The sequence below is a fragment of the Eptesicus fuscus genome, chromosome 18 (genome assembly GCF_027574615.1).
Source record: "Eptesicus fuscus isolate TK198812 chromosome 18, DD_ASM_mEF_20220401, whole genome shotgun sequence".
Taxonomy (NCBI): Eukaryota; Metazoa; Chordata; class Mammalia; order Chiroptera; family Vespertilionidae; genus Eptesicus; species Eptesicus fuscus.
This window is the reverse complement of record NC_072490.1, coordinates 1322778-1346256: the sequence shown is the minus strand read 5'-3', so window position 1 is coordinate 1346256 and position 23479 is coordinate 1322778. Positions and strand designations below refer to the sequence as shown.

Here is a 23479-nt window from a genome sequence, read left to right as displayed (position 1 = left end):
ACTCTGGCGCCCTTAGCAACAGGTCGCCGGGCAGGTTCGCCAGCGGCTACGGCCAATGGCGGCCCTTCGCCCACGCAACCCAGCTCAGGATTGGCCGGGACGCCCCGCCCCGCCCCGCCCCGTCACGTGACGCGACCAGCAGCCCGCCCCCGCCGCCTCCCGCGCCCCCTGCCGGAGCCCGCGCCCCCTGCCCGCACATCCTCCCGCCGACCGAGCTCCGCGGCCCCGGCTGGCAGCCGGTTGGTTTTATTTGACGGGCGGCAGGGTCTGTACAATAAATAACGGTGGAGGTGCGGTGCCGGATCGCGGCTGCAGGCGTGGGGGGGGGGGGGGGCAAGACGTCGGCCGGACCTTTGGCTTGAAGCTGGACGGGGAACTGCAGGGCCCCCAACCGTGGGCGGCGGGCGGCCTGCGGCGGGGCCGAGCCTGACCCTTCGCTCAGAGCTCCACGCGCGCGTCGCCGTAGGCCCGGTCCAGGGCCCACTCGGGCTGCGCGTCGGCGCCCCCTTCGCGGGCCAGGCGCGCCATCTCTTGCTGGTACAGCGCCTGCCGCGCTCGGCTGGGGTCCACATTGATCCAGTTGTTGGCGATCCACTTGGTGCCCCGAGTGACCACGCAGCCCCCGTGCAGCGAGTATTCGTCCATGTCGCCCACCCAACCTAGGAGAGGGGGTGGTGTGAGCCAGGGAGGGGACCAGGGGAACGAGGCTGGACTGACCTGGGCTTGGCCTGGGACACAGCCTCCCGTGGCAAACATCTGGCCCTCGCCACCTTGGGGGCTCAGCACCTCTCACCAGCTACCGCTGTCACCCCACTGGCCCTCTGAACCCAGCTTCTTCCGCCTGTCCAGAGCCCTCCCCAGCCTCGTGGGGAAGGGGTGCGTTCCCAGCCCCAGCGAGCTGAAGGCTAGGGCATCAGGGAGTCCCGAGGGTAGAGGTAACCCAGGAAGCTGCAGCAGAGCCACTGAGGAGGGTTTGGGGGAGGCACTAGGGCCAGAAACAGCCCCCCAGGGCGGCAGCTGGGGCCGGTACAGGCGAGCTTCCCCAGGAGGCACCCTCACCGGCCAGAGGCCCTCACCTTGCCCGTCAGGCAGATAGTTGTACCAGAAGACGGCTGTGCCCTGCTGGGGTTTGACAAGGAGGTTGCCCTTGTCACAGTGCCTCCGGGTGTCACGGAGGTCCACGCCACCCTGAATCAGACTCTGTGGGCAGGAGGGTGGGGAGGTTTCCAGCTGCCCCCACCGGTTGGCCAGGAGCCAAGGCCAGGTGGCCAGAGGGAACCCCGGGGGAGGCGCCCACCACCTCATGCTCTCCTCCCAGGTCTAGAAGGCAGTGCCACGTGTGCCCGGCGCCCCGCCACCCGCCCGGGCAGTAGCCTGGAGGCTTACCATTTCGTCGTAGGTTCTGTTGTCGGCGACAGGGAAGACCGTCTCCCCGCCGCCGGTGACGTTGTTCAAGTAGAAGAGCACGGTCATGTAGCTGTAAGGAGGGGCACTGAGCACCCCCCCCCCCGCCTCCGTGGGCAGGGCAAGCTGCCCAGGTCCCCGAGGGCCAGAGGGGCAGGTCAGGACCATTCTTCCCACAAACCTAGTCTCTTTCTGTGTCTCACAAAGTTTTTGGCAGCCAAGATCCCAGGCGCACTTCAATCACAGGGCCCCGACCAAGGCCAGCTGGGGAGGCAGGATCAGCACCCAGGGAGCGGCAGAAAGGGCTGGGGTTCTAGCCTCCCCCCTTGCCTCACAGCCCTGGGGACAAGTTTCTGTGTCTGGGGTACCTCAGTCTGGCCACTGAGACGAGATGGCCACCCCTTTCCTGACAGTAAACAACCGGAGGGCAGAGGTGGCGTATCCTTGCGGGGGGGGGGGGGGGGGGGCCAGGGCACGCCGCAGGGCAGGGCGGTGCTGGTGCCGGGGTCTGTCTGGCCGGGGACTAAGGCAGCCCCGGGGGGAGGTACTTGCCGGCAGGAGGTCTCGAAGGGCACAGACGCGTTCATGACCAGCTTGGTGTGGGAGCAGATGGTCTCTGGGTACACGGGCCCGCTGTCCACGTGGGCGTGGTAGTGGCCGCCCTCTCCGTACCGCACGACCTGCATGGGCTCGCTGAGCTCCACGATCTCGGCCGGCAGGCGGGTGAGGCGCAGCACCCTGGTAGGCAGCAGGCATTCAGCTGGGCAGCCTCATGCAAGGTGGCACCCAGCCACCCCGGCCCAGCCCTAGGGGAGCAGGAAGAGGTTATGATGCCAGAGACGCCCACTGGGTGGGAAAGATGAGATTTCTACTAAATTAGGTGGGGACACTCCAACAGGAGGAAGGTTATCTAACCCCTGCAGGGGCCCTGGCTGGTGTGGCTCAGTGGATAGAGCATCGGCCTGCAGACTGAAGGGTCCCAGGTTCGAGTTCAATCAAGGGCACATGCCCAGGTTTCGGGCTCAGTCCCCAGTAGGGGGTGTGCAGGAGGCAGCCAATCAATGATTCTCATCATTGATGTTTCTATCTCTCTCTTCTCCCTTTCTCTGAAATCAGTGAAAAAATAATGAAAAGTAAAAAGTAAACCCCCTGCAGAGCATCCTGCGCACAGAGATGATAGGTCATTTCTCTAATCAGCGGAAACAAACATTCGGTCCATTTCTAATCCCCGATGTAGTGTGCCCACAGTAAGGGCTAATTTGCCTTTGCTAATTGCCGGTCTTTCCATGGGTCCCCATTGGGGTCCAACAGTGGATCTTAGTCCTGAGTTGGCTCATCAGCTCCGTCCTCTCCTCCCAGCCGAGGACTGTGCGGGCCGGCCCCGGAGGACAGCAGGACGCTCACCTCTGGCGGATGGACCGCATGACGTGGTGGGCGCCTTCCCCCTGGTAGAGCCACGTGTGGTGGCTGTTCCGCACCAGCTCGCTGGACTCCGCCTTGTGTCTCTTCATGTACTTGTGGAAGTCCCGGAGGTCCATGGCGGAGAACTCCTGTAGGCTCAGCACGCCTGCACAGGGCACCCACCAGCAGGGCCCGCTGAGCCGTGGGGGGCCACGGCAGGCTGCATCTTCCTCCCGACCCCAGGGGGCCACGGGCACTGGTCCCCCTCCCTGTACTCCGGGGTCAGATGAGCCTGGAGTCTGTCACAGGGAGACTAGACAAGGTCCTCTCCTCCGTTTAGCCCTGATTGGGCCCCAGAGGAGGGGCTCCCCTCCCCCATGAGATTGGCCAGAGCAGGGTCTCCAAAGGAAGTGTGAACTCTGCCAGGGCCTCAGGGCACGGCCGCCGTTGGCCCTCTGCCCTCCAGGGCTGGCCCAGAAGCTTCTTTATGACCTCGGTCCCATCCTGAGTGGGACATACCGGGTCGGTCCTGTCCACTGGCCAAAGCACTCTCCCCAGTGAGGACACTGCCGCCCGCAATGCACAGGCAGGGGTTCCCCTCGGGGTCCTGGGCCAGGAGCTGCTGTCTTGGCTCCATATTGTCCTGCTTGACCCAAAGGAGACAGTCCCCACCCTTTGGCCCAAGTTTCTCCCAGGATGGGGGACACTCGAGGGCGGGGAGCCTGGCACAGCCCCGCACGGGCAGCAGCACGCCGCGCTCTGCTCTGCCGCGGGTCCGGCGGGCTCTTCGCTCAGGGCTCACCAGCCACAGGGCACTCTTCCAAGCCCTACGCGACTGCTGCATCCTCCGAACTTGGGCATGAACTTGGGCATGAGAGTGATGATTACACTTCAGAAACCTCCGGAGGGTTATGGCCAAGGTGTGTATGTGTGTATGGGGGGCGGGGGGCACGTGTCTGACAGCTCCCTGCCCACACCTGCCCCCGCAGGTAGAATGGCTCCAGGGGGCAAGAGGGAGGCCAGGGAGACCTGGGGCAGACCCTGCTGGCTGGAGGCAGACGGAGCTCAAGCTGGCATCACTGTCCCTTCGCTCTCGCTGCCCCCCTGCTCTCTGCCAGCCAGCAGCCCCACCTCCTGCACCCCAGACTCGGACTGTCGAGGTGGAAAGGGTCTCCAAGAACCGCCCTCTGGACGGTCCCCAAGGGGCCGGGCCTCCGGCTGCTCTAGAGGCTGGCACAGGGCAGCCTGGCAGGGACGCTCCCGGGACAGAGCGCGGGCGGGCTGAGCTCACCGTCTCCGTCGGGGTCGGCCTTGATGGCGGAGTACATCTCCTGAACGGTCTCCGGAGTCATCCACCGCCCGCTCCCCAGGCGAGTCTGGGCCAGGACCTGGGCACAGACGGTCCCCATGAGGGGCCCCAGCGACGGAGAGCCCCCAGCGCACAGTCAGCCACCCAGTTGTCGCTGTGGGGCTGGGGGTTCGGGGGTGGGACCTGGGTGAGGACCCAGGACAAGCCTCGGCCCTCTGCGATGACGGTGGGTGAGAGGTCCGGGAGGCCAGGAAGGAAGTCAAGAGCCCTGAGGACCACGGGCACCCTGTTAGGAGGGGACCCCCACCTTGCCAGGTGCTCTCTCAGAAGCTGGGGGGGGCGTGCAGGGAGGCAGACCCTGGCCACCTCGGCGCTGCCACCCCACGCACCACGAGCTCCGTGGGCTCCCAGCATGGCAGCCAGGATGCAGACCACGGGCGGGACACGGGGAGCTGTGGCAGCACGTGCAGCACCGCCAGGTGCTCCTCCTGCTGCTCCTGGGGTTCCCGGGCAGCAAGCACCTCTCCCGGGAAGGAGGGGCCCCTGGGCCTAGGCATGCTGATCTGAGGGAGCACCTGCTGGGGGCCAGGGCTGAGCAGGACAGGTACCCTGGCCACAGACACCATTCTGCAGCACCCCCCCTCCCCGCACCCCCCCCTCCCCGCGCTGCTCCAGGCCCAACCTCGCCCAGCTGCAGGCGGCCGTCCCGGTTCTGGTCCAGCAGCCGGAAGAGGTCCAGCTGGTTGAGCTGCATCGAGCCCATGGCCTCCTCGTACTCCTCCATGGGCAGGATCTGGCTGCGCTGCAGCCCCTTCATCTGCGCCAGGTGGATGATGAGCCGACACTCCTCGTCGCGCAGGAAGCCGGGGACCTCTGCCGGGAGAGGAGGAGGTGAGGCCAGGGCCCGGCCAGGGCCCCAGAGCCGGGACCTTCCTCTCTAGGGGTCCCCGCACGCCCTGGGGAACTCCAGGTCAGAACACCTCACCCCCCTCTGCTCTGCAAGGAGGGCAGCATGTGGGCGGTGGGCCTCTCTCTCTGATGAAGAGAGCTCGTTTCCCAGGGGGGTCCTGGGAGGCAAGCTGGGGCTGAGCTGGGCCTGGGCCGACCGCCCTCGGAGGGAACCAGAGGCCAGAGGGTGACCCTGCAGGGCAGAGCGTGGCCTCCACTTCTTACTTGGTGTATATTTTACTTCATTTTATTATTCTTAGTTGATTTCAGGGAGAGGGAGAGAGAGTTAGAAACTTCAACGATGAGCCCGGCCAGCATGGCTCAGGGGTTGAGAATCGACCTGTGAACCAGGAGGTCACGGTTCGATTCCCGGTCAGGGCACAGGCCCGGGTTGTGGGCTCAGTCCCTAGTGTGGGGAGTGCAGGAGGCAGCCGATCCGTGATTCTTTCTCTCTCATCATTGATGCTTCTCTCTCTCCCCCTCTTTTTCTCTGAAATCAATAAAAATACTCTTTTTTAAAAAAAGTCAAATGATGAGAGGGAATCGTTTGTCGGCTGCTTCCTGCACGCCCCCTGTGTGGGCATGTGCCCTCCCAGGCATCGAATGGTCACCTCTTGATCAATGGGTCGGCGTTCAACCACGGAGCCGCCCAGCCGGGCAGGGGTATATATTTTACAGATGGAGGGATGGTGGCTGGCTTTTGCTTTCCTTTCTACTTCTCAGCCTCATTCATAAGAATAAACAAACAGCAAGTCACGCAGCTCCCAGGCCCCTCCTCGCCCTCCTGCTGCTGCACGAGCGGGTGCTGGTCAGCGGACCGGGCCCAGCTGCCTGGTGCCGGGAGGCCAATGGGGGTCACGCAAGTTGTTGGTAGGAGCTCAGAAGGTTCTTTGCCTTGGGACAAATGTTCACTGAACGCCTGCTCCATGCCTCTCAGCTCCTGAGTCAGCCGGGGCCGGGGCCGGGGCCGGGGCCCCACAGCAGCCCGAACATGGGCCTCACGGCCGGGGAGCCCCATCTCGGTGGCCAGGCACTTCCAGAACGGGAGGCTGGGCCCTGTGCATTCCCTTGTTTCTGGGAGAGAGGACTTCCTGAGTCAAAGGACAAAAGGCCCTGACCGGAGGACGGCCCCTCCACCACCCAGGGCCTCCCCGGACCCTGAGCGTCCGCTGCTTCTCCGGGCCATCGCCAAGAGGAGGGACATGGCACTCGGCCGGATCCCAGTGTGTGTGTGCTGTTAATCCTCCCCAAAGGACATTCTTCCCATTGATTTCAGAGAGAGGGAGAAAGGAGGGAAGGAGAGGGAGAGAGAGGGGAACACTGATGAGAGAGACATCAACGAGGGGCCAGGAATTGAACCTGCAACCCAGCTACGTGCCCTTGACTGGGAATCGTCCTGTCCCAGGCACCCCCTCAGGCCTTGGTCTGCACACTCATCCTCAGCAGCCAGGCCCATTAAATTCCCCCCTAACCACAAGCAACCCCACTCACAGAGACATCACCCTGAGGGAGTCCAAAGGGCCCCAGGCCAGGCTGTCACACTCCAGCATCCATGTTCACGACCTTGTTCGGCTGCCATGGGTGGGTGACTCAGTGTGAGGACACCGGGGACAGGACCAAGACCCCCCCACACACCCCAGCAAACCCAGGAAGGGCGAGCGCCACCCACAGGGACAATGACTTAGAGCAAACGGCTGATGAACCCAGTCGCCTCCTGACAGCTTGAAAAATAAACAAACGGGAAAAGCCAAAAGCAAGCAGAGGCCCAGCTTCCTCGTGTATCAGGCGCTGTGACCGCCGGCCCCAAGGAGAGGCCGCCAGCAGACAGCCTCATGCAGAGGCCCAGGTCAGCGCTGGAGCCTCGGGGGGGGGGGGGGGGGGGCGGCGGGGGCCTGTAAAGCTTCCACCTCAGCCCATTAAGGCCAAGGCAGAGAAAGGGGTGGCTGGAGGGCTGTGGCTCCTGGTGGCACTGGTGGTGCTGTGGGGTGACAGTGGGATGGGGGCTCCCTGGGGCGATGCATGCCCGTTCCCCAAGCCACGGCGCCGTGCCAGGACACTGGCTACTAGGAGATGCGGCTGCCCCTGCCGGCCAGGGAGTGCCACCTGATGCCCGCCTCTTCCTCCACGCCCTCCCCGCCCCCAGGTGCCTCCGCAGGTAGGGCTGGGCTCCCAGGTGAGGGGGCTCCTCAGCCAGGGCCTGTGCTGGCAGCTCTTCGCTAACCATTGTGGGCGCCCATCAGTGCCTGGTGCTGGGGGGGGGGGCAGGGCTCCTGGAGGAGGGAGCAGGTGTCGGGGGACCACCCACGGTGAGCACCCACAAATCATCAAGGGCTCCTGAACGTCAAGGTGAAGCCGGGGGGCAGGCGCTTCAGGCTGGGGCTGGAGCCTCCCGGGGCGTGGAGACGGAGCAGGCGCACTGGGGGCCTTTCCGCCCCTCGTCCTTCCCGGCCTGGCCCCTGGACCCTGTGTGCGGAGCGAGGGCCCTTCCAGGTGGCCGCGCAGCTGCGCCAGGCCCCGGGGCTAGAAACCCGGCGTCCGCAGGCCCTTCGGGGCGAGAGGGAAGGCCCGGCCTCCCCTCCAGGAGCAGGAGCGCAGCCCCGCCCAGGAGCTGGAGGAGGGGCGCTGGAGGGGGCAGCAGCCTGGTCCGGGAGGAGGGGTGGCGAGAAGACAAAAGAGCTGGGCGAGGGGGTGCAGGGAAAGGGCAGAGATTCCAGCGAGCAGAGAAGCCAGGGTGTTGCTAGGTGACCAGGTGTCGTTGCTCAGCAACCGTGGAGGTAGTGGCCTCGCCTCACCCTGCCTGCGGTGCAGGGAACCCGGTCCTGAGCGCCCCCACGCCTCCCCGCAGGGTGCTCTGCTGCGGCCGCAGCCCTCCTGGCCTGCCTCGCTGTCCCGGGGCCGCCCGGGGGCTGGGGAGGCCACTCTGGGCGAGCAGGCGGGCGCCGGGCGGGCTGGGTGCCCGGGAACCCTCCCCCGGCCCAGCAGGCCCCCCGCGCAGGCAGCTCATCTTCAGGGGCAAGTGACACACAAACACAGAAGGCGTTTCCGAAGCGGCTAGTGCTGAGGCCCCCAGCAGGTGGCGCCACCTTTTGGCGCCCGCGAACCCCTAAGGCCCGCTGAGGGCAGGCGCGATCTCGGAGGAGGGGCTGCGCGAGCGGGGGGAACAGCACATGCGAAGGCCCCAGGCCGCACGATCTCGGTGTCCGAGCATCAGCTCGGGGCACCTCAGGGGGTGGCAGGAGATGAGGTCCGGAGGGGAGAGGGCCTGGACCGAATGAGGCTTAGCAGTGAAATGAGGACCTGGGGACTTCCCAGGAAGGAGAGCCGCGGCTACACCTGCCAATGAGAAGTGAGCACGGGAGGAAACCATGTTCCCGGCGAGATGACAACTCCGAACTGCGGTCCCTGCCTTCTGAGCCCAACAGATCCGGGAGGTCCGGATCCGTGGGAAGCCCAGTCAGGCAGGTGTGCGCCAGGAACTTGGGGTGGGACCTTTTTAAAAATGTATTTTTATTGAAGTCAGAGAGGAAGGGAGAGGGAGAGAAACATCAATGATGAGAGAGAACCACTGATCCGCTGCCTCCTGCACGCCCCCCACTGGGGAGGGAGCCTGAAACCCAGGCGTGTGCCCTGGAATGGAACCTGGGACCTTTCAGTCCGCAGGCCGATGCTCTACCCACTGAGCTAAACTGGCTGGGGCTTGGGATGGGACCTTCTGTGGCCCAGTCCCACTTGTCTAGTGACAAGGGTGGGAAACAGGAAATGTTCCCCAAAAGGGAGGTTGCATGGGGTCCTCCCGGTGAAGCAATGGGGTGGCGTCCGCTGGAGACGGAGGTGCCCTGGGTAGAACCCAGCCCCCCAGCCCAGCTTCTGTCCTGAACCCGGCATCTCGGGCCCTCAGGCTGGCGGGTCCCAGGAGCCAAGAGCAGCAGGGCAGAGCCCACAGCGGGACACTGCCCTGGGCCTCCCTGCCTCTTTGGGTGACACCAGACGATGGACAGCAGGCACAGAGGACAGGCAGACATTGGGGCGGGCCTCCGTCTGTGGGTTCATCCAGCACCACAGCTTTCCAGACCTGCCCCTCCTCGGACAGCCCCGCCCTGGCTTCCCTCACAACCGGACATCCCATCCCGTCCGCAGGGAACCCGTCCTCAGTCGGCCGGCCTCCTGTCCCCCCGCCCCAGGGCTTTCTGGGTAAAGCCTGGGACGTCTTCCACCAACAGACTCCAAGGCCAGGGCGAGTCTGGGGAGTGAGCACCCGCAGGAAGTTCTGCTGATCTGCTGATCGCGCCCTTTGTGACCCAGGGGGCAGTTCACCTGCGGTCACGTGGCTCCTGCTCCCTGCATCTACCCTCGGGGCCTGGGCTCTGATGCAACAGGCCGCATGCTCAGGGCTCCGGGTTAGGAATTAAGTCCTCAGGTTCCAGCGAACCTAACCTGTGGCTGATGGAGTACAGACGGGCCCCAGGATGCCTGGGGGGGAGGGGTTCCCCTCAGCCCAGCCTGCGCCCTCTCGCAGCCCGGGACCCCTCACTCCTTATCGCCTGCCTGCTCGCTGCTCCTTAGTGCTTCGGAGCAGGAGGGGGGAGGGACCCCGCCCTGGCCGCTGTGCTCGCCAGCCCTGAGCCCGGCTTCTGGCTGAGCAGCGCTCCTCCTGTGGGAGCGCACTGACGCCCAATGCAGGAGCTGCCCCCTGGTGGTCAGTGAGCATCATAGCGACTGGTCATTCTGCCGGTTGTTCTGCTGTTCAGCCGATTTGCATATCAGGGTTTTATGTAGGATTAGCTTATTGTCTGTCTCCTCGTTTGAATGTCAGCTTCAGGCGTTTTTGTTTGTTTCCTATTTTGTTCAGTGCTGTTTCCAGCACAGACTTTAACCCTGTGCAATAGTAACAATGTAACAGCAACCACCACCTTACAGGGAGGGCCCTTCCACAGGACTGACATCAACACCTCTCCCCTCAAACAGCATGCAGTGAGTCACCCTCCCGGGCCCTCTGCTCAGGGGCGATGGCATGAGCTCAGATGTTCCGCTTTGGTGCCCAGCCCCCTCCTGAAGTCTTCCTACCCACTCCCTCCTGCAGTGGCCGGGGACGGCCGGTCTGGGCCAGGGCAGGGGTCTGGGCCCCGCCTTGTTGCCTGGGGGTCTCGGAGGGCTGTCAGTCATCCCGCCAGCACACGGGCTCAGGCAGCAGGGCCCCCACTTCGCCAGCAGCTGCAGCTCTGCGCCTCCTTTCTCACCCTCCACCCGGAGAAGGGGTGTCTACACCCCCTCACGGACAGGCTGTGAGGACGGAAAGGGTCACGTGGAGCCCAGCACAGGGCGCAGACCGGGGACCAGATGCCGCTCCATGAGGCCGCCTTGCAAGGCCGTGCCCGCTGTGGCTGAGCACCAGCCTGCGGCCGGGAGAAGCTGAGTGCTGGGAGCCGCGGCGGGCTCCGGGGGGCGGTGTGGTCACCCCTTTATCCACAGTTGGACGGCCTGTTTCTCATCAGACCACAGGCCCGGTCAGCTGGGCCGCTTATCAGCCCTCCCCGCCCCATTACAGACGTGACAACTGACGGAGATGGGGGTCTGCGGGCGGCTTAGCCTCGGGTCACATTGCCGTCCTGTGAGGGGGGAGCATCCGCTGCAGAGAACAGGGGTCAGGGCGGCGAGTGCGGAAAGGTCACCCCCAGGGCGGAGGTGCGGGCTGGCGCTGCACTTTGGGAAACCAAGAGCTGGGGGAAAGGGGGGGCTGGAAACAGCCATTTTCAAAACAAAGTCACGTGGCCAACATGAGCCTCTAGGCGGCCGCCCACCGGCAGCCCCTGGCCCTCCCCGGGGCGCCCCGCGAACTTACCAAAGAGCAGCGGCTTGAGGCTGAGGGTTCGGACGAGGTGGTCCCGGTCGGCCACCAGCTGGACCTTCTGCTCGTGTCCCACCTACGGGAAGGGCACCGCGGGCAGCTCGGGCGCCAGCCGAGGGGAAAGCGCCCGGCCCCGGCCGGAGGGGACAGGCGGGGGCCGCGCGGGGAGCAGCGCGGAGGCCCCGGCCTGGCCCGGGGCGCGCGAGGCGAGGGCCTCACCTTGATGCCCTCGAGCCGGGCGAGGGGGGCCGGGGTGGGCGCGGGCTGCGGGCCGGGGGCGCGGCGCGGGGGCGCGGGGGGGCCGCCGCCATCGCCGTCGCTGTAGTGGACGAAGAGCAGCAGCGCCAGCACGTTGCCCAGGTACAGGTGCACGAGCACCATCAGGACCAGGAAGTAGGCGCGCGAGCAGATGCCGCGGGGCTTGCACAGCGGCCGCACCGGCGCGTCCTCGCCGTCCCCCTGCCTGGCCGCCGCCCCCGCCGGCTCCCGCTCCGCCGGCGCCCACTGCGGACTCCCGGCCTCAGGCCTCAGGCCCGCCGCCGCCATGGCGCCCAGGTCGCGCGCGCGCCCAGGGGAGGGGCCGCGGGGATGCCCGCGCCGCGCCGTTGCCCGGACAACCGCCGAGCCCGCGCGCGCCGCGGTCGCTAGGAGACGGCGCCTAGGGATGCTGCGCCCGCCAGCCCCGAGCCGCCCGCGCTGGCCAGCGTCTCTGCGCCCCGGACCGCGGCCCACATCGGGGTGTCTTCCCGAGCTGGGTTAGCGCAGGGAGGGGTGCACGCCGTCCAGTGAATGCAAACCAGAGCAGCCGCGGCCGAGGGGGAGTTTGTTTCCTGGTTAAGACGCACTTCCCTCCTCCCCGAGGAGTAGGGGCCGCATTTCCTCGCTCCCGGGAGTGCGGTGGCTGCAAGGAGGAGGCCGTGCCCAAGGATGACGCAGTGCTGCGCCAGTGTGCGGGCGCCCTCCCGCCGGTGACTGCGCACGTGATGGAATAGGACCCATAGCTTTTGGCGCCGACACTCGCCAGGGTAGGAGGTCAAGGTCGCCTGCGGGGGGGCGGTAGGAGGACGCCTTGGGGGTCCGCTCTGTGGTCGGCCTGGACCTCCCTGGAGGCCTGGGGAGAGACCCGGCCAGGGCTGGTCAGAGGGCCTCCTGTAGGAGGCCTGCACCAGGAAGGTCAGATCCCAAAGGTAACCCCAGGTGCAGCAGGTGCTCAGGCGCACGGACCTCTCCTGCCTCCAAGCCGGCTCACCGCCTGAGGACACTGCCACGTCTGGGGTGGCGAGGCGCCTGCGCGGCATTTTTTTTTTTAATATATTTTTTATTGATTTTTTACAGAGAGGAAGAGAGAGAGGGATAGAGAGTTAGAAACATCGATGAGAGAGAAACATCGATCAGCTGCCTCTTGCACACCCCCCACTGGGGATGTGCCCGCAACCAAGGTACATGCCCTTGACCGGAATCGAACCCGGGACCCTTCAGTCCGCAGGCCGACGCTCTATCCACTGAGCCAAACCGGTTTCGGCCTGCGCGGCATTTTTAAGCTCCCAGCTCTCCAGGGCTGGGCCATCCTCAGGCGGAGATGCACGTGCCCAGGGAACACCAGTGAGGGAGTCCCACTGGTGGCTTCCCCCTTCCCCTCCACTTCTTCCCCGAAGAGTAGAGTCTGCATTTTCTGCTCGTCACTATTTCACCAGGATGTCATGGTTTTCTGGTGTCCATGAATGAGTATTGAGACCCTTTCCTCTTCAGCCTTTTGTTTGTTTTGTTCATCCTCACCGAGGATATTTTTTCCCATTGATTTTTAGAGGGAGTGGAAGGAGGGGGAGAGACAGAGAGAGAAAACATCAATGTGAGACAGACATGGATTGGTTGCCTCCCACACGAGCCGATGGGGGCCAGGGGTCGAGCCTGGAATCGAACCCAGGATCCTTCATCCGAAGGCCGACACTCTAACCACTGAGCCAAACTGGCGAGGGCTCTTCTTTAGCCTTTTAAAATCTATAATTAGCCCGGCTGGTGGGGCTCAGTGGCTGAACATCGAACTATGAACCAGGAGGTCAAGGTTTGATTCCCCAGTCATCTCTCGATCCCCAGTGTCGATCCCCAGTGTCGGGGTGTGCAGGGGCAGCCGATCGATGATTCTCATTGGTGTTTCTCTCTTGCCCTCTCCCTTCCTCTCTGAATTCAATAAAAAAACATATTTTAAAAAATAAAGCCTATAATTAGATCACCAGGAAATCCTCACGTTCCCTAAACTCCTTTTCCGAACTCCATGCCCCTACATTTCTATTACCCTTTCCAGTCAGTTATGCCCATTGCCATGCACAGCTCCTGCTCTGCTAGCTCATCCGCAGACAGCAGGAAGCAAGCAGCTGAGGGGAGGAGGGGTGCTGTTTCACCCCATTTCTGCTCCATCTGTTGGCTGTGGGAATTTCACAATCAGGTCATAAACTACAATTTCTTGGCCTTTTAAAACCTACCACCCTTTTGATGCCCAAATCTCTCCTTGGGATGGCGGGCAGTCCCACATGAGTCACTGACCGCCACCTCTGGGCGCTGTGTTGTTACAAAACGGGTCTTCCCAGTTTCTAACGGGAACACGTGCCCTTTCCTCGAGGTGAGCTGTGGAACGTGGGCTGCAGTGAGGACTGCCCGGCGCGTGCTCAGGGCGCGTCAGTGTGACTGGCTCGTGGGGACAGGATTGGTTTAACAAGCCCAGGTCCACCCGGCCCTCAGTGCTCCCCCCAGAGCCGTCTACAGAAAATGCCGACCACGGGGAAAAGTCCCGCCCCTAGGCTTTTTTTTTTTTTAGGGGGAAAGGAACCATTTATTTTTTTAATGTATTTTTATTGATTTCAGAGAGGAAGGGCGAGAGATAGAAACATCAATGATGAGAGGGAATCATTGATCGGCTGCCTCCTGCAGGCCCCCTACTGGAGATCAAGCCTGCAACCGGGCATGTGCCCTGACCGGAATTGAACCCAGGACCCTTCAGTCTGCAGGCCGACGCTCTATCCACTGAGCCACACTGGCTAGGGCTTCTCTTTAAGATGGCCGAGGATATGATGCCAGGCCATGGTACTCTGCCCACTGACCTGCAAGAGTGGCCGCTGGCCCTGCTGCCTTGGAGCAAACATTCACCGGTGACCACTTCCCTCCGCGTTCCCAGGAGGGAGGCACCTGAGGCTCAAGGGGGAGCAGCCGTGGAGTTGAGACTGCAGTGTCCAGGGCCTCTCTGGCCCTGACTGCCCGTGCATGCAGCCCCAGCTCCGCAGCCTTTGGTGTTACTCCCAACAGGACCCGTCTAACCCAGCCCCGCCCTGGCCACATTCCGCACCCTACGCTGCACATCCGTTCTGGAGGGACCCAGGAGTCTGCTGATTAAGGGGCTCAGGGCCTCAGCAGGGGCTGTGGGACGAGCCAGGGATGGGTTGGGGGCAGGGCGGTTGGCCTGTACGGGATGGAAAGGAGCTCAGCTACCCCACCTCCCTCTGTCGTGTCCCCCCCCTCCCCCCAGGGGGCCTGGCGGAGGCTGGCCAAAGGCCGCCCGCATTTGTGAGGAGCCCCTACCCCGCTGCTGCCTCCGGAGGCTCTGTGAAGGGTCCTTTGAAGAAAGGAATCTACACGTATTTTTATAATCAGAAACTTTCCATTTATTTTGAATAAACTACTCAACTTGGAGCAGATGACATTACCTCAACGTTTTCTTTGAATAAAACAAAGATATACGGCGAATCCATGAGAACACAGTGCCTTCTCCCCCTTCCACCCTTCCCAGGCGGAACCACGCGGCCAGGCAAAGGGAAGCCCCGGTCCAGGCGCAGGCTGTGGTCACCCAGAGCCGCCTCAGCGCCAGCGGCTGGGCCACAGCTGGATCCAGGTCGGGCCCACGGCCGCCGTGCGGTCCCAAACGTGCCGGCTCCTGGGCCACGCCGGCGACAGAGCCGGGAGGTAAGCAAGACGCCAAGACGCCGGGCCCATCCACGTGCCAGCGCAGCGTTCACATCCACCGGCCCGAGGCTCTCCTGGTTCAGGGAGCGCCCCGTCCAATCCTGGGCTCATGGCTACACTTCTACCTGTTCCCCTCCCCAGCCCACAGCCCCCGCCCCCCTTGCGAGAGAACAGGAGCAGACAAGACCTAAGCGGGGAGAAAGGGAACCCGCCCCAGCTCCGTACCGGACCCTCCAGAGTAGTTCAGTTTACAGCCATGGTGCCTGGGAGCCGCTGAGGTGAAAACGTTTGAATATCAAAGAATTTCCACACAACATCCTATGTCTCCAAGCACCTCTCCCAGGAGTCAAGGTGGAGCGACAGCTCTGGCAGCCTCCGCGCAGGCGTCACAGCCACAGGAACCCCGAGGCCAGGTTCAAGGCGCCACACGAACCACCTGCTCCTTTGGGCTCCGCAGTGCAAACCCTGGCCCTCTCCCTGGCCAGCCCCTCCTCCCGCAGGGGCCAGAGTAAGGCTCTCCTGTCCGAGACCCCCAGGCGCTGGAGGTGGAGCCCTCCGACATGTGAAGTCAGGTGGGGGGACGCCCAAGCCCCAGAGCCGCGGACACACCCAGCGGACACGGAAACCGCCGCTGCCAACAGGAAGACGGGCCCTCGCAAGGCCACGCTGCCTCTGACCCGAGGTTCGCCAGAGGGTGCCGGACGGCCGGACGGTGCGTGAGCACGTGGGCAGTCACACCATCTGCAGACTGCCCCGGAGAAGGGACCAAATAAAACACGTGTGTTTGGGGGACAACCCCCTTTGCGAGTGGACCTCTACCTCGAGGAGACAAAAGCAAACACTGTGCTCACCTCCTGTCCCCGGAATGGAGGCCCCCAGACCACTCTGCGCTCTCCGTGGCCTCTGCCTCAGGAGCCGCCCCGGTAAGCCTCACCTTCAAGAATCAAGATGAGCCCACAGACACGCAGGGCCACCCACGTCGACCTGACCCCCGTGGCAAGCCCTGCTCTGCTCGCGCACTGATGGGCCACGGCAGCGGCACCTGACCGAGGCCTGCAGGAGCGGGCAGGAGGCAGGCGGCTCCCGGTGCCAGACCCGTTGCACAGGCAAACCAAGTCCCCACCTGCCACCCATGCTCCTCCCCTGGGTCCCCAAACACCAAGCGTATCTGGAAGCAGAGGCCACCTGGGCCTCAGCGCCCCTTCAGAGGAGGGTAGGCAGGAGCGAGCTGCGTTCTGAGGACAATAGCTAGAGGGCAAACACTCCAACGCCAATTTATTTTTTAAAGGTTCTGTGTAATTCTATGGTTGGTTTCCTTTTTTTTGTTTTGTTTTTTTGGTACAATTGCCCAACCTTTAAAAATTACATAAGTTGTAATGAGCTAATACTATTAATAGTCATTCAAAAAAACGTTCCCTCCCTCCCAACAACCATCCAGGGGGGATTTCAAATCCTGACGAGGCCAATTCAACAGGGCCTCCACCGTAGTAGAAACAAAGCAAGATGCACAGAAGAGAGAAGGACTGAGGTGTGTGGCCGGGCTCTCAGGAGTGGTCTGGCTGCCGCCTGGGTGTGAAAGGCAGAGCCTCGTCGTGCAGAACAGCCGCCGGGAGACCTCCAGCCGCCTCTTCCTCACTCCAGCTCGCCGCGCCCAGCCTAGGTGTCGTGGAAATCCTTCAGCAGGGTCCGTCTCCGCTGCTCTGCTATGTGCATCTGGTTTTCCAAGTCCTGCGCCAGGGAAGCAAAATCTGTGCTTGCACGGCCCAGCCGTGAGCAGCCACAGCCACGCCACCATGACGGGCTCCTGGCGTCAGAGCACAGCCGTCCCCACCCTTCTCAGCAGCAGCTTCCAGCCACAAGCAACCCTGCCACCCTCCCTGCAATGGCAGGTCCAGGAAGAAAGCAGCACCTACCCCCCTGTCATAGCTGTCCGCGCGCTCCACTTTCCACGACAGGTTTTCGATCTCAGCCTCCAGTTGCGCCTGCTGGTACTCAAACTGTATGGGCAGAGCAGGAGGGTCAAAGGAGAGGGGCAGGGCCTGCAGATGGGGGTCGGGGGGCAGACGCAGCACCTCAGGCTCACATGAGCAGCAGACAACCCTGAAGCTGTCCTCAAGAGGGCAGTGCTAGTCCCTGTACCAGGAGCCAGAACCCAATTAAAAGGCCACCTAGCCCTGGCCAGTGTGGCTCAGTGGACAGAGCGTCAGCCTGCAGACTGAAGGGTCCCAGATTCGATTCCGGTCAAGGGCACATGCCTGGGTTGTGGGCTCGATCCCCAGTGGGGGCGTGCATGAGGCAGCCGATCAGTGATTCTCATCATCGATGTTTATCTCTCCCACCCCCTTCCTCTCCGAAATCAATAAAAATATATATTTTTTTAAAAATGGCTACCTAAGACAATGCTCCCAGCATATAGGGAAACAAATGCTTTAAAAATGGATGAATGGCTATTCACAGACATTGTATTCCCTGAATACTGTTTTTTTTTAGCCCTTCTGCAAATCAACTTTTTTTAAAAAACATTTTTTTAAATTGATTTCAGAGAGGAAGGGAGAGGGATAGATAGATATATACATAGAGAGAGAGAGAGAGAGAGAGAGAGAGAGAGAGAGAGAGATACATCAATGATGAGAATCATTGATCAGCAGCCTCCCACATGCCCCCTTACTAGGGATCGAGCCCACAACTCGGGCATGTGCCCTTGACCAGAATCAAACCTGGGACCCTTCAGTCCTCAGGCCGACGCTCTATCCCCTGAGCCAAACCACCTAGGGCTGCAAATCAACTCTTAAAATAGTTGAGCCAGTTGCCTTAGTAATTGTACATCCAAGCTTTATGCACAAAGATATTCCTGAACGTCTTATTTATAATAGTGAAAAACAGAAACAATGCCCCCAATGATGGAATACCCATATAATGGAAACATTTATGCAACTCGAACGTTTCTGTGTTTTTTTTTTCATTTATGCAACTATTAAAAAATGGTATTAACCAGGCCTGGCTGGTGTAGCTCAGTGGTTGAGCATTGACCTATAAACCAGGAGGTCATGGTTAGATTCCTGGTCAGGGCACATGCTGGGTTGTGGGCTCGATCCCGTGGGGGGCGTGTGGGAGGCAGCCGATCCATGATTCTCTCTCATCATGGATGCTTCTGTGTGTGTCTGTCTCTCCCCATCCCTCTCCCTTCTTCTCTGAAATCAATAAAAAATATATATTTTTTAAAAGTGGTATTAACCAGCCTGGTAAATAACAACAGCTGCAACAATAAACTGCTATGACGACAGTAAAATGCTCTACAGAAATAATATTGATTTTAAAAGGTAGAAAATACTAACGATGGTCATTTCCTTCTGGTGGGATTACAGGTGCTATAAATGCCCCGCTCTTCAACGTCTAGACAAGAGTGTGAATTCCTTCACAATGGCGCGGGGAGCAGGGAGTTCACACTAAGACAGAGACACCGAGAGCCGGGCAGGCTTATCTCCGCCCACAGCAGGGCACTGGCCTCTCAGATGGCCCAGACCTTCCGGCCAGGTTCCCTGCACACTGGGGGCACTCAGGGGCTGTTATTACACAAAATGCCAGCTTTTGGGGATGAGACTTATTGTGGAGATGCCTAGAAGAGAAATACAATTTGAAGACGGACAGTTTTGTTTTAATTTTGGCCTCCAAATCACCAGGGCACCTCTGGCGCTCGGAGGGCAGAGTGGAGAGGGGCTGCCTGGCCTTACCAGTTTCTTCCTGGGCCCAGACTCCATGTAGTACGCATACGGGTACGTGTACTGCAGGGTGTAGCGGCACTGCAACGGGGAGAAGAGAAGGGACCTGTGTCTGTGATTCTAGCCACATGCATCTCAGTGGCTTCTGCAAGTCTCTCCCCACCATGCAAGTCAGCCTGGCTCCACAGGGATGGGCCTGAAGGAATGCGACCAAGCCAAATAAAGGATGAGGTGGGACAACATGGAAAAAGGAAACAAAAGTGGCCACAGAACACCCCCAGTTCCTTTCCAAACTGGGATTTATTTACCAGCAGCTGCCTCAATGGCTCTTCCCTCTTGAGTCGGACATCAGAGTCCACACATCTATATCAATAACTGTCCAAAGACAAGCTCTTATTTTCCTGAGTGATGCATGATGGGACAAAAGAAGAAAAGGGCTCTAGTCTCCCCGCAGCTCCTTCCTGCAGGCAGAGCAGTGTTCTCTTGGTGGAATCCCCTGGACACCAGCAGAGGCCTGGTCCTCAGTGGGCAGAGCCAGGGGGACTGTCCACCCGTGAGCAGAAGTATGCGGCCTGCACAGGGTGCTAACGCCCCAGCCCCCTTCGGTGTCTCCCACCCTGCGGTCGGGGTCTGACAGGGCCAGGCACTGGACAGGGGCTCAGGAGAGGGAGGAGGTACAGACCTTGGCCAAGAGCTTGGCAGCGTTCTGCAGGTATTGCCAGTCGATCCACGTCCCCAGGTTGTTCATCACCCGCTCCTGGATCTTCTCGTGAATCCGCTGGTATGTCTGTGCCTCCAGCTGCAAGCTCTTGTTGTGGTTTTCCCACTGTAGGCAGCAGAGGAAGGAGGAAGCTGCAGGAGCTGGGGCGGCCCAGAGGCCCAGAAGAGACACCTGGGCTGGCAGGGCCCAGCCACAGCCTCGTCTAACTTACGGGGACTGTGTGACCTTGAGGGCAACGAGGGCGGGTGTCCAGAGCAGCTGCCTGCCTGCCAGAGCACGCTAGCCCTTTGGGGCAGAGGCTCCAGCCTGAGGACTACAGCCCTCACTGGTCTACGTGCTCAGAAACCAAGCGTGCCACGCTCTGTGGGCTGCTGAAGGGTCCCCCTGGGAGGAACTGCTCTCAAAATCTGACGACTAAGATGGCACTGATGGTCCCTTCCCGTCCTTCCATCCAGCCCTCACACCAAGTCAGCACCACGTCCTTCCTTGTCAGCCACGCCGCCCTGTGAAGCCCGAAAGCCCCCCCTATGGAGGCATCACCCAGGGCCACGCAGGAGCCCATCCCTGACCTCTGTGTGCACGTGGCCCTGGGACCAGTCACTGGGATGCCACCCCAGCAGGCCGGCTGCACAAGCCCCTCCAGGAGCAGCCGAGGAGCCTACCCTCTCAAAGTAGAACAAGTACTTCTTGAGGGCCTCCCTGGCCTGCGCCTGCTGGCTCTGGTTGACGATGTCGGGGTTTTCCTTGTACCGGCTGCACTCATAGTACTCGCTGCCGTGGGTCTTCCAATCCCCTAGACACATCCAGCAGAAGTCTGCAGAGAGAGGAAGAGGGTTCACACCCCAGGACAAGCCCCCAGTCCTCCTAAGGCAAAGCAGTGGGGACAGACAGATTGTGCTGGGAGGCGGGGAGGGATGTCACCTGATCAGAACTTCCCAAGGATGCCTCCTTCCCGGAGGAACGAGGACCTCCTGTCTCCCCGAATCCCAGGCCCTGTAGCTGCCCTGGCCGATCTAAACGACAGTTCCGTGAGCATATAAGCTTTGTGCCTGTTTAACCCAATGCAGGCAGATGTGACTGTACAAGACCACTAGTCTGGTAACGTACAGCACAGAGAATATAGCCAGTAACAGCGATGTATGGAGCCAGGCAGTAGTAAAAATATCACTGTCGAGTATGTAACTGTCTAACCACTATGCGGCACACCGGAAACGAATCCAAATAATCCTGCATGTGGACTGGAACTGAAGAGTAAGACTTTTTAAAGCACAGAGGAAACTCCGCTGGCCTGCCGTGTCCGTGCCACTGTGAACTTGTCCAATGGAGGCTCATTCACAACGCACACACCTCCTGCCTGCCTCCTGCCCTTACATCTCTCCTAGGAAGACTGTACACGAAGCTGGCAATAGGGCATTTTCCCTTTCTTCTTGTTTAAAAAGCACATTTCCCTAAACCTACAGCTACTCCGCAGTCACACTCAGAATTCCGGCTCGGCTTCCGCAGGGGAAGCAGAAGGAAAACCAAACATCCCCTATGGACGCACACATCCCAACCACGACCGAGGTCTAGGAAGGAGGGCCGCGCTGCCTGCTGGAGGCCCAGCACAGCGTGCACTTGTCTCTGCCAGAGACCTGACGGCGGGAAGCCCTGCTTCCCCGGACCCACGCCCAGGAGTGGGCTGACTTCCCAGAAGGCGCTCCTGTCACATTGAGGAAAGCTGAAGTCACCCAGAGACCGGAAGCCGCCCCCTCCCTCCTCTTGGTCGTCTTCCCTGGACCGTGGCAACACTGCTCTCCCCCATCAGCGAGGCTGTGCTTGCTGCTGTTTTAGACCCCGTCTACACTTCAGAGTCACTGTTCCCTTCTGAGACCTTGCCACGTCCGCCCTGACTACAGTGAGCTCCTGGGAAAGCACAGGAAGAGCACCCGCGGGCCCTCCCGAAGAGAAGAGCAACTCGGCATCCCAGCAGCTGTGCGGGAGACCTATGTGCACACAGTTCCTACTGGAAGGACTGTCCTCCTTTACTGATCGGGCAGGAGGGAAGCAAAACCCACAGGTTCTACGTAAGCGACTCCCGACAGATGGAGGCGGCCTGAAAGGCCAAATCAAAACCCCTCTGGGAACTGATGCAGCCTCAAGGGAAATGGGTGGTTTTACCACCTCCAGGAAGACCATCCGTACGGCAGCACCGATCAGCCCCATGCTACTCACCTGTCTTGGCAAAAATAGAAAGGACATGGTAAAATCTTCTTCTCGGATGACTGAGGATTCCTGAGGGTCTAAGAGTCCCCCCCAACTTGACTTCTGACTACATGTGGCAGCGGGACGGCAGAGGGATTACAGGTCCCAAAGTAGCACATAAATGTCAGATGTAAGTGACGCAGCTGCCCTGTGTCTCGTCACAACACCACACAGCGCTCCCTCAACAAGCAGCGGACCGTGCACAGGACGGCTGCGCCCCGGGCCTGGACACCAAGCCTGGACTCACCGTGTTTGCACTTGGAGCATTGCTGTCGAGGGAAACAGAAGAGAACATGTTAAAGGCCCGCTGACCACGGCTGTGTCACACATGCACAGGGCACGGGCTTGCGCTCACCATGTGATTGCAGCCTCCGTTCTTCTCGATGCAGATGTTGCACTTGGGACACTGAGGAGACAGAAGGGCGCCGTTAGGCTCCCGCACCACCAGGCGGGGCTAAGACAAATTACACAAAGCTCCTGGCACCTGTGCCCAGTGACTCAGGGTGCGAGCACTGCTGGGAGGAGCATCTCACTTAAACGTGCCGGTCGCTGAGGCTGGAACAGCAATCCAAGGAAATGAGGTCAGCACGTTCGGCTCTGAAACACTCACGCACCAGCTGAGCCCACTAAGCCTGCCGCCGCCCGTCCCGCCAGGCCGCTCGCTACAGCAGCAGCGGAGTCAGCAGAAAGCCTGCGCTGGGCGGCAGCGCCAGAGCGGGCCCAGTCCTGGGCAGCTGCCCGTCCTCCTGCTTCTGAAGGGGGCAAGGAAACAGCCTCCGAAGCTGCTCGCTCTCCTCTGAGAGGCGACAGCAGCCCGCGGACACACTGCAGAAACCGGGCGGGTGCGGTGCCACCAAGCAGCCTGTTTAATGACGTCCTGGCCACAGCGTGACTGAGCGCAGTAACAGCGCGTGACGGGCACGGGGTAGCGCCTTGGGTGCCGAGTCACCCTGGGCTCCAGGGGCTGTGGGCCACCCTTTCCCAGGGAAGGTGCAGAACAAGCACTGGGCATGCTGGGCTGGCAGCAGTCTTGCTATTTGTTAGGTGTGGCTCTCTGTATATAAGAAGTCTATATTTACTCCGTTACAAACTTATAAACTAGGGAATTATTACTATTACACTATCAAGCACCTCCCGCCCGGGATATGAAAGCCTGGGAGGCATTCCAGAAAGACCTAGTTTTTTCCTAACTCGTTCCTTAACTTTCCCAGGCATCTCAGCACTGGACTAAGATGGACGCACCCAGCAATGCACACTATGATAAACCGCTGCTCCCTCTGCCGGGTCTGGACCAGGCCCTGGCAGCACCGAGGAGGGCAGAGCCACGACAGAGAAGACACGCTCCTTACGTCTTTAGTGTGAGCACTAATGTAGTTGGCGGTCTCAGAGTCGTCCGCACACTTCGTGAGCCATTTCCGGATTGTGGCGCAGTCTGTGGGGGCGTGATACATCTGACGACACTTGAAACTTAAAACCAGAAAAGAAAAACACTCAAATAATCATTAGGTCAGGCTTTTAATTTTCCTTCTGTCCAAGCCAACAGATCCTGAAGAAGAGCTTTTCAGAGGGAAGTCACCCATCCAGGCCTTTCAGACCTTTTCCGACTCGAGATGATACAGACACGGAAATACTGTGCTCACTTCTCAGTCTCAGCCCTCCCAGACGCTTTCAATAAACCCAAACGAAAGGTTCTGTCTCAGGACCTTGTGTGGTGCCAACCCTTCCTACACGGAGGTCAAGTTCAGAATCCAGCCTCTCAGCAGGCACAGTGAGGTGCTCTGAGGACGCCGCCTCAGCGCAGGCACAGCAGGACGAGCCCCCCCGGGAGCTGTGGCTCACCTTCCAGCCACACTGCACACAGGAGGCACAAATGCCAGAGCTTGTCCAGGCGGCGGCGGAGGACGCCCCGACAGGGCAGGAAACTCAACCAGAGCACACAC

General features: G+C 61.1%; 2 protein-coding genes across 8 annotated transcripts in view; both read right to left on the bottom strand.

Moving 5' to 3' along the window:
• Window positions 1-221: 221 nt before the first annotated feature.
• Window positions 222-15116, bottom strand: P4HTM (prolyl 4-hydroxylase, transmembrane). Its single transcript, XM_054708128.1, is given in 12 exon segments — window positions 222-659; window positions 1077-1200; window positions 1387-1477; window positions 1957-2142; window positions 2809-2971; window positions 4097-4193; window positions 4797-4987; window positions 10902-10983; window positions 11127-11612; window positions 11614-11652; window positions 11654-11950; window positions 15111-15116. Coding segments are annotated over 12 exon segments (1983 nt in total). The 3' UTR covers window positions 222-438.
• A 1000-nt stretch (window positions 15117-16116) lies between these two features.
• The window catches only part of ARIH2 (ariadne RBR E3 ubiquitin protein ligase 2), a 49308-nt gene continuing 41945 nt past the window's right edge, over window positions 16117-23479 (bottom strand). For 6 of the 7 annotated variants that reach the window (XM_008155826.3, XM_028133511.2, XM_054708119.1 and 3 more), the window contains 8 exons: window positions 22889-23006; window positions 21895-21945; window positions 21787-21808; window positions 19961-20112; window positions 19260-19403; window positions 18590-18658; window positions 16772-16855; window positions 16117-16586 (listed from right to left, as the gene is read on the bottom strand). In XM_008155826.3, the coding sequence (XP_008154048.1) occupies window positions 16515-16586; window positions 16772-16855; window positions 18590-18658; window positions 19260-19403; window positions 19961-20112; window positions 21787-21808; window positions 21895-21945; window positions 22889-23006 (712 nt within the window). In that variant the 3' untranslated portion in view covers window positions 16117-16514. Of the gene's footprint in view, window positions 16587-16771; window positions 16856-18193; window positions 18475-18589; window positions 18659-19259; window positions 19404-19960; window positions 20113-21786; window positions 21809-21894; window positions 21946-22888; window positions 23007-23479 lie in introns of those variants that run through there. The other variant, XR_008554498.1, reaches the window with a different exon arrangement.